Source organism: Rhinopithecus roxellana, chromosome 20 (assembly GCF_007565055.1).
Source record: "Rhinopithecus roxellana isolate Shanxi Qingling chromosome 20, ASM756505v1, whole genome shotgun sequence".
NCBI lineage: Eukaryota > Metazoa > Chordata > Mammalia > Primates > Cercopithecidae > Rhinopithecus > Rhinopithecus roxellana.
The window spans coordinates 71,273,491-71,283,345 of record NC_044568.1 but is presented as its reverse complement, the minus strand read 5'-3'; the positions used below and the strand labels follow the sequence as shown (position 1 = coordinate 71,283,345).

Below are 9,855 nucleotides of genomic sequence, written 5' to 3'. Positions count from 1 at the left end.
TGTGCTCTCAAGGTGAGGGGGCCTTGGGGTCCTGGGGTTCACCCAAGGAGTCTCCCCACCCAAGGAATCTGCTTGCCAGCCCCCCCCACCTCCTGAACCCAGTTGCCCCCTCCCACACCAACCTCCCTTCCACACCTTTTTTTTTTTCTGAGACGGAGTTTTGCTCTTGTTGCCCAGGCTGGAGTGCAATGGCGTGATCTCAGCTCACTGCAACCTCCCTGAGCCTCCCAGGTTCAAGCGATTCTCCTGCCTCAGCTTCCTGAGTAGCTGGGATTACAGGCATGTGCCACCACGCCCAGGTAATTCTGTATTTTTAGATGGGGTTTCTCCATCTAAAAACCATGTTTTTCAGGCTGGTCTTGAATTCATGACCTCAGGTGATCCGCCTGCCTCGGCCTCCAAAAGTGCTGAGATTACAGGCGTGAGCCACTGCTTCTGGCCCACCACACCTCTCTCTCTTTTTTTTTTTTTTTTTTTTTTTTTGAGACAGAGTCTTGCTCTGTAGCCCAAACTGGAGTGCAGTGGCCAGATCTCAGCTCACTGCAAGCTCCGCCTTTCGGGTTCACGCCATTCTCCTGCCTCAGCCTCCCGAGGAGCTGGGACTATAGGCGCCCGCCACCTCGCCTGGCTAGTTTTTTTGTATTTTTTAGTAGAGACGGGGTTTCACCAGGTTAGCCAGGATGGTCTCGATCTGCTGACCTCGTGATCTGCCCGTCTCGGCCTCCCAAAGTGCTGGGATTACAGGCTTGAGCCACCGCGCCTGGCTCACACCTCTCTTAACATGGATATTTGGTTGAGCCTGGGGTCCTGGGATGCAGGCAGGAGGCACTATTCCCCAGCCCCCACCAGGATCACCACCCCTGCACTGCTGTGTCTGAGATCCCCAGGCACCAGCAGGCTTCCAGTCACCCAGCTACAGGCTGAGCCTGGTAGACAACCCTGGGGACACAGCCCTGCACACGGGGACCCAGTTTGCAGGTGAAGGCCAGTCTGCTCTTGGGCCTGAGTCCACTCTCGGGGACACGCTGGCTCCAGATGCAGAGCAGGGAGTGCTGGGAGAAGGCAGAACAGACCAGGCCCCTGCCTGGCGCCATGCCTGGGAAGTCCACTGCCCACTCAACAGCTCCCTCCCTGCCGCATCAGAGCCGCCTTCCACAGGGCCTGCCCTCAGAGCCCTTCCCAGAGCCACTGCTCCTCCTGCAAGAAGAAGCAGAAAGGGGCAGGTGTGGGCATAGAGGACCTGAACTGGCTGCCTGGAACAGTATTGGGAGCCCTGTGCACCCCCTGCCAGACTCACCATCACCAACTGACCCGGCATGGCAAGACAAGGAACCTGGTAAGAGGCCACTGGCGGCTGGCCACATGTGGCCTGGAGTGGCGCAGGTCCCCAGCGGCAGACGACATAGGACTTCTCCCAGCTGTGTGGCCTCAGACTAATCACCGCATTCTCTGAGTCCCCCTTGTCTTCCCAGAAGAATGAGGCTAAGGAGAGTACCTGCTGCACTGGGGTCAGTCGCTGCAGCGGGCCTGCTCTCACCTGCTGGACTAGGGGGTGGGCAAGCCACAGGTTGGGCTGGGATAGTGCCCGAGAGCCAATGGAGATGTTGGGTAGCCAGGGCAGCCCCAGAGCAGGCTCCACTTTAACCGGTGGCCAGAGTCAGACAGACTGGGGTCCAGGTGTAAAAAAGTTAGGGCATGGGCCAGGCGCGGTGGCTCAAGCCTGTAATCCCAGCACCTTGGGAGGCCGAGACGGGCGGATCACGAGGTCAGGAGATCGAGACCATCTTGGCGAACACGGTGAAACCCTGTCTCTACTAAAAAAATACAAAAAACTAGCCGGGCGAGGTGACGGGCACCCGTAGTCCCAGCTACTCAGGAGGCTGAGGCAGGAGAATGGCGTAAACCCGGGAGGCGGAGCTTGCAGTGAGCCGAGATCCGGCCACTGCACTCCAGCCTGGGCAACAGAGCGAGACTCCGTCTCAAAAAAAAAAAAAAAAAAATTGTCAGGGCATGGGTGGGTGCTGGACTCAGGGGTTGAGAGCCCCTCCCCAGCTGCTCTCCGCAGCTCCAGGGAGATTCTGGCAGCTACGCTCAGTTCCAGTCCCCAGCAGGGCAGAGATAGAGACATTTGCTAGAACAGGAGGCTGCCACAGCACATGGTGGGGAGGGGCAAGCAGCAGGAAGCCCCTCCTGGGTGGGGTCCTCCCCGAGGGGCCCTTGGTGCTTTCATCAACGCGGACTCCTCCCAACACCCGCCCCCATGCACACCCACCTCTAGACCGAGAGCCCACTGGCCAGCAGTGCCAGGAGTCAGGCCTCTGACCCACCAGGCAATGCACGCAGCACCCATGCATCCGTAGCATCCTCTGCCCGCCCCGGGTAGCTCTCCTATGCCCTCATCCAACAGGGAGACAGGCTGGGTGCCACTAAGGGAGGCACAAAAAGAGGAAGGTCGAATGTCCCACCCAAGATCAGGGACACACAGGGAGTCCAAGGCCAGCAAGGAAGCCAGTGGCCTCTGCAACAGCCGCTGACTCCACATCAGAGCAGGGACCATTAGACCAGGCTGGGGAGGGGCCGGCAGGTGACATAGTCAGCTCCGTGAGGGGTGAGCAGGCTGAAGGGGCTAGCAGCACAGCTGGCCTCTCCCTGGTCTCCACTGTGACCTTGCACCACCGGTGCTGCCCCTCCTGTGGGGAGACGCTGCCTTCCATTTGAGGGTGCTTCTTCCAGTTGTACACCTGGAACCGGGTATGACCACGGGACAGGCCCACTGTGATCGGACCCAAGTCAACGTTCCCTCAGTCACTGGGCCTTCATAAGCCCCTGCCCTGACCCAGTGACGTTTGACTCCAGAGTTAGCATCGGTTCAGAGCCCGCATCCAGGAGTCCCCAGAAGGTCTCATGATCTCCTTTTCCTCAGTGCACAGCCACAGAGATCCCTTTGGAGAAGACTGGGGAAAGGCGAACAGGATAAATCTGGGGGGTCCTTCCTCAAGGCACCCTGGCCCCCTCCATTCAGCGGTGTGGGTCTGTAACCTGGCTGCAGTCTGGGAATTCATTGAGGGCCATGGTTCTGGGTTTTTCTTGGGAGACGGGTTGTTTTGTTGTTGTTGGTTGTTTGTTTGTTTGAGATGGAGTCTCGCTCTGTCGCCCAGGCTGGAGTGCAGTGGCGTGATCTCAGCTATGCTGTGAGACCTTGAGGGCGGGGCCTCATCTATCTTGTTCACAGCTGCATCCCCAGCCATATATATATATTTGTTGTTGTTGTTGTTGTTGTTGCAAATATTTACTGAAAGGATACTCAGTAAATATTTGCAAAAAAAAAAGTTTTTTGGGGTTTTTTGGTTTGTTTTTGAGGCACAGTCTCTGTTGCCCAGGCTGGAATGCAGTGGCAGGATCTTATCTCACTGCAACCTCTGCCTCCTGGGTTCAAGCGATTCTCCCACCTCAGCCTCCGGAGTAGCCAGGATTACAGGCATGCGCCACCACACCCAGCTAATTTTCGTGGGTGTTTTTTAGTAGAAACGAGGTTTCCCAATGTTGACCAGACTGGTCATAAACCCCTGACCTCAGGTGATCCACCCGCCTCAGCCTCCCAAAGTGCTAGGATTACAGGCATGAGCCACTGCGCTTGGCTTTTTTAACTATATAAAGGCCTGACACTCATGTCCTGGCATCTCTGATGTTGTTAATAGCTGGGCCGGGGCAAGGTGGCTTACATGTGTAATCCCAGCATTTTGGGAGGCCAAGGTGGGAGGATCACTTGAGTCCAGGAGTTCAAGACCAGCCTCAGCAACATAGTGAGACCCCATCTCTACAAAAAATGTAAAAATTATCCAGCGTGGTGGTGCCCACCTGTGGTCACAGTTACTTGGGAGGCTGAGGTGGGAGAATCGCTTGAACCCATGAGGTCAATGCTGCAGTGAGCCATGGGGTACCACTGCACTCCAGCCTGGATGTCAGAGCAAGACCCCACCCCATCTCAAAAAAAAAAACAAAAGACAGTACATCTGAATGTTTCATTTGTTTATTGATTTCCACCTGATTATTACAGAAACTAATTACTTAAGATGGGGACTAACTTCAGCATCACCCACCCTTCTGTATGGCCAGGCCTCCGAGCATGTACAGTGAGGCACAGTCGCCACACCTTGGGAAGGGCGTCCCTGCAGGCCACAGCCCTGTGCTGGTTAGAGTCATGGAGCAACAGCCGCTTTCCTCAGCACGAGTGAGGCAAGCTACTTCCGCACAGATTGTGAAACAGGGTTTAGGTTTCCTCCCTTGTGGACGAGAGGCCAGGGGTCTGCCCCATCAGCCTGCCTTCCCAGCAGGTCACAGACCATCCCCATCCTGGCTGGCCTGGAAGGGTTTGACCAGAGCAGATCATGCAGTGACCAGGGCCAGGGCGGCTGGCAGGGGCGGCCTCCGTTTCCATTCTGTCTCCTAAGCAGCCTGGGAGATGTGGGCCTAAGCTTCAGTGAAGACGACAGTCTGTCTTGGAATTGGCCTCACGGAGGAGAGTCCAGAGACAGGGCCAGGAAAAGAAGGTGAGGGTGTAACGTCATTCAGAGACCAGCTGCACCCAGGGATCACCTCCTGGAGGCACCTAGAGTGAGCAGGGGGCTAAGTCAGCCGACAGTGTGGCTGTGCAGCCCAGGCCTGTCCCAGCAGAAGGCATGAACCATCAGCAAATGAGGGTCTCTTCCAAGAAACAAGAAGGTCTTGTTCAGAGCTGGGGCCTTGGGAGCACCCTGATGTTTCAGCCACTGCGCCCTGCCTTCCTGTCTTGATGCCCAGGGTTCCAACTCCAAGGTGGAATGGCCAGCGTGTGGCCTCGGTGAGGTGGCCATCTTGGGTGGGTGTGGGCTGCACGCCTAGTGTCCCTGGGAGGCAGAAGTTTCTTTGCCTGAAAGAAAGGAGCGGGGGTGGAAAGCCAGAAGGGGCAGAAAGCCAGCGGGGGTGGAAAGCAAGGGGGCGCGGAAAGCAAGTCACTGCAAGGCGGAGCTTCAGACCCCGTTCCCTGCGCTTTCACACTCTGCCCTGGCCTGCAGGCCACAGGGGAACTGAAAGGACCAGATGCCCGACTCAGGGGAGTCTGTGTACCCCATTTTGTTCTGAGATCCACAGGAGAACCCATAATCTCTTTTCCCTCCACTCACATGGAGGACAAATTATAACAAAAGGACAGGCCGGGCGCGGTGGCTCAAGCCTGTAATCCCAGCAGTTTGGGAGGCCGAGACGGACGGATCACGAGGTCAGAAGATCAAAACCATCCTGGCTAACACGGTGAAACCCCGTCGCTACTAAAAAATACAAAAAACTAGCTGGGCGAGGTGGCGGGCGCCTGTAGTCCCAGCTACTCAGGAGGCTGAGGCAGGAGAATGGCGTAAACCCAGGAGGCGGAGCTTGCAGTGAGCTGAGATCTGGCCACTGCACTCCAGCCTGGGCGACAGAGCGAGACTCCGTCTCAAAAAAAAAAACAAAAGGACGAAAATATCGCAGGTTTACCACGCGCCAGGCCCTGACAGGCTGCTTGCTCAACCCCACAGCACGGTGATGGCCATGAGTGTGTGCTGTTAACAACCCCATTTCAGGCCAGGCATGGTGGCTCAAGCTTGTAATCCCAGCACCTTGGGAGGCCAAGGCCCAGAGGAGGTCAAGACCAGCCTGGGCAACATAGTGAGACCCCCACCTCTATAAAAAATTTTAAAAATTGCCCGGGTGTGGTAGCTCACGCCTATAATCCCAGCACTTTGGGAGGCTGAGGCAGGCGGATTACCTCAGGTCAGGAGTTCCAGACGAGCCTGGCTAACATGGTGAAACCCCGTCTCTACTAAAAATGCAAAAATTAGCCAGGCGTGGTGGTGGGAGCCTGTAATCCCAGCTACTTGGGAGGCTGAGGCAGGAGAATCGCTTGAACCTGGGAGGCAGAGGCTACAGTGAGCTGAGATAGGCCACTGCACTCCAGCCTGGGCGACAGAACGAGACTCTATCACCAAAAAAAAAAAAAAAAATTTAAAAATTAACCAGGTGTGAGCCGGGCATAGTGGCTCATGCCTATAATCTAATCCTAGCACTTTGGGAGGCCAAGGTGAGCAGATCACCTGACGTCAGTTCAAGACCAGCCTGGCCAACATGGTGAAACCCCGTCTCTACTAAAACTACAAAAATTAGCTGGGCGTGGTGGTGCATGGCTGCAATCCCAGCTACTTGGGAGGCTGAGTCGGGAGAATTGCTTGAACCAGGAGGCAGAGGTTGCAGTGAGCTGAGATCGCGCCACTGCTCGCCAGCCTGTACAACAGAGCAAAACTACGTCTCAAAAATAGAAAAAAAGAATGAGGATTCATCAAGCTATTATTGTGTGCCAGGCCCAGGTGCACATGACATGCAGCTGTCCTCACCGGCCCTGCTGCCACGGCCACTCTGCAGAGGAGGAGGCAGGTTCTGAGCAGCTGAGAAGCAAGGCCCCACTCCCAGCCAGTGGGAGACGGCTGCACAGACTGGGGCCTCAGGCTCTGCCTGCCCCGACCCTGACTCTAGCCTTGGGGAAAGGCCAGGCCTCTGAAGAAAACCATTTGCCACATTCTCACTCTGAAGCCCCTTTTTGGGACAGTCATGATCAACCAAGCAAGGAAGCAGAACACCAGCCTTTGCCCCTGTGCTGCAGCCACCTTTTGGGGGGATCCTGGACAGTTCCCAGGCAACGTGACTTGGTGGCCCCATGTACCTTGTCATGGTAAGTGGACAGGCACAAACACTGGGCCCCCCAGCCTGGGCTCAAAGGCCAACAGGCCTGGCCCCAGCTGTGTAAAGCAAGCTCACCTTTAGGGACAAACTTCAGCGAGCTGCTAAATATTCAGAACCGGGACTGCCCCGGCTTGGGGCCATCGTTCAGGAACTCGTGGCCCAACCCGTTGCCACACTTGCCACAGGACACCTGGAAAGATCACAAGGCAGCTCCATGAGCTTCTGGCCATGAAACAGCCGCAGTGAAGGCCCTTACTGGGGGGCCTTCCCACATGCCCATTTCCCAAGCTGACCACCGACATAAGAGGTTGACCTTTGTCCTGGAGCCCATACAGGAAACCTGTCCTGTTTCCCACATTTGCGCCAGAAGGCCAGTCTCTTCCGATAGCCTGGGGTGGCAGCTCCCTGGCGGAGGCCATAGGCCTGGAGCGGACAGCCTGTAAGCCCCTGGAACTGCGGGGCAAGCAGAGGGAGGAAGGTGGGACTGGCTCTCTGCTCTCCCTGGCTGCCCCCATCCCTCCCCCACCCCCGTGGGCCCTCACCTTCAAGGCTTCAGGTCGATTGTGCTCCGGACGCTTGGCCACGCTGTCGGCGTGAATGGTCTTTGTGAATGCCGGCCATGGGGACGAGTGTGCGTACTTCGAGCAGCTGGAGAACAGCTCATAGCCACACTTGGCACACACATAAACGCCTGTGGTGGAAAGAGAGGCAAATGTGGAGTCCTCAGCTCCAGCCTTTCGGGGGTCAAGCTCCCAAATCCACAGACCAGGCAAAGACAGCGCTGCCCCGTTCCGAGGGTGGGCTGTGCTCCTTCCCCATGCACCTGCCATGGGAGGCGCTGTGCTAAGCTCATGTTTAGTAGATGTGCCAGAGACCAGAGGATTCACCTTTCACAATCATCCCCTTGATTCTTCTTATAGCCCCGTGATGGGCCATCTCCTAACATTTCCATCTTTGCTTGGTGATGCAGACACCCAGCTACAGCGTGTGCAGTGTGAAGGAGCCTGGGCAGTCCCATGAGGACACGGAGCTCCCCCTTGCTCCCCTAGTTCCCCCAGGGTCATACACGGCAGGGGCCCTGATGTGGCCCCACCACCTGGTCCCTCTCCCTTCTCAAATGGCCCTCCCTGCTGCCCAACAAGGCCCTAAGCTGGATACCCAGGCACTGCCCTGCTCTCCAGGCAAAAAGAACAGTCCCAGAGAAAAGGCCTCCAGGCCACACAGGAGCCTGGGAAGAAAGAGGGCTGGAGATGACAGATTTCAGCCTACCCACAAAGGATCACTTTAGAGTGGAGGGGGCGGGAAAGTTGCTAAACTGACTTGCAGAACTGTTTGAAGGACTGAAAACAGGAACCTCCCGGGGTGCTGAGTCACCTCTCACCCATCACCTGGGGACAGCCTCCCCTGGAGACTGTAAACTACCCAGCCTTTCCCAGGAACTGGAGAAGAAAGCAAAGAGGAGCCAGCAGCTGCCGTGGAAGTGGAGTTTCTGGCTTGGCAGAGCATCCTGAGGACAACTGGGGTCCACAGCCAGAGAGTCTTGTTGGGGGAGGCTTTGCTGGGATGGTCCAGTGTCACAGCCCAGCCCTGTACAGGGGTGACACGCAGCAAATCCGCCCAAGGAAGACCAATGCACTCAGACTTGCCTGTGGATGTGTTTTTTACCAAATTAGTCCACTACCAGGTGAGCCCAGCCCAGAAGGGGACTCATCAGGGCGAGTGTGGAGGGCTGGTCATGCCCCAAACCACCCCATCCTGTCTGCGTGCTCAAACTTCACTGGCTGTTGGCAGAGGCCTGGTGGCACTCCTGTTTCCCCAATATGGAGTCCCTGGGTAGGTGGGGAGGCACCTGGGCCGGCACATTAGGATCTTAAGGGGACACTCTATGCTTGCCGGACTCCTCCCAGAGATCACGGACTCGGGGAATGGGAAGGGCCACTGTAACACCTGCGGGATAACCCGCGAAAGGGCGCCCTGGCCACAGGAGCTGGCCCTGGACAAGAACTTGGCCTCTCCGAAGCCCGACCCTAACCCGAATTCCCCCAGTGCCATCACTTTGGAGTGAAGGGGGCAGGGAAGGGGTACCACCCGCACGTATCCCGACCCCTTCGAGTCCCCCGAAACGGCACGTTCACACTCAAGGCCTGCCTCCTCCAGGACGGTGAGCCCCCAGGCCCCCTCTCCTCGGGTACCCCACTCTCCTCGCCCCCAGGCTCCCCGCTCCTCCGCAGTCCTCTTGACCCATGTTCGCTTCTCCCCAGCAGCCACATTCGCCCCCGTTCCCGGCTTGGGAGAGACATCACCCCCGGAGGACGGCGGCGCCCCCTCTAATGCGCGCCCCCCGCCGCGCTGCCCTCCCAGCGAGAGGCCGCAGGACCAACCGGGCTCAAAGTGATTCTGGAAAACCTCGCCCCCGAAGAAGCTGCAGAACGACATGGCGCCGCTGGAACCGCAGCGCACTTGCCGCAGCCAACCGACCCAAGGTTGCCGACCCGACGACCGCCGGGACCCGCGTCCCCCTCCCTTCCCCTCCCGAGGACCAATAGCTCCCCGGAGTGCGAATCCCGGCTTCCGCCTTCGGGAGGCCCCGCCCCTCCTGAGGGCCGGTCCAATCCGATCTTCCCAGCAGGCTCCGCCCGTCGGTGACTCCCAGGGACCACCTCTGGGCCACTTCCCCCAAGGCCCCGCCCCCGAGGGTGCTAGTCCAGTCCCGTCTTCCCATCAGGCCCCGCCCATCAGTAACTTCCAGGGATCCCTCTTGGCCCGTTTCCTCTAGGCCCCGTCCCCCGCTATGGCCGGTCCAATCGCATCTCCCCAGCAGGCCCCGCCCATGGAAACTCCGAGGGACCACCCCTGGGCCGCTTCCCCAAGGCCCCGCCCCTGCCGCCTCGCGAGCGCTGGTGGCTAGGGGTGCATGTGGGGCGTGGCCAGGTAGGGGGCGGCGCGCACCCATAGGGCCGTGTTCCCCCGTCCAGTCCCTCGTGCTAAGCCCGGAGACGCTGGAGGTCAAACAGGCTTTCCGCGCCCAGCTGAAACCGCCTTTGCAAAATGATGACTGAGACAGTGAAAGAGATCTAACTTAGCCAACTCTGTCTTGCTTCTAAT

General features: G+C 57.9%; 1 protein-coding gene across 2 annotated transcripts; it reads right to left on the bottom strand.

Moving 5' to 3' along the window:
• Nucleotides 1-4,014: 4,014 nt before the first annotated feature.
• Nucleotides 4,015-9,349, bottom strand: MSRB1 (methionine sulfoxide reductase B1). 2 transcript variants are annotated; one of them, XM_010387841.2, is made up of 4 exons: nucleotides 9,132-9,349; nucleotides 7,293-7,441; nucleotides 6,826-6,940; nucleotides 4,015-4,909 (listed from the first exon to the last, which is right to left on the bottom strand). In XM_010387841.2, the coding sequence occupies exons 1-4, from the start codon at nucleotides 9,184-9,186 to the stop codon at nucleotides 4,878-4,880; spliced, it is 351 nt and encodes a 116-aa protein (XP_010386143.2). In that variant the 5' UTR covers nucleotides 9,187-9,349; the 3' UTR covers nucleotides 4,015-4,877. The 2 variants fall into 2 exon arrangements, with proteins under 2 accessions (XP_010386143.2, XP_030780921.1); XM_030925061.1 differs by lacking the exon at nucleotides 9,132-9,349 and adding an exon at nucleotides 7,638-8,159.
• Nucleotides 9,350-9,855: the final 506 nt, after the last annotated feature.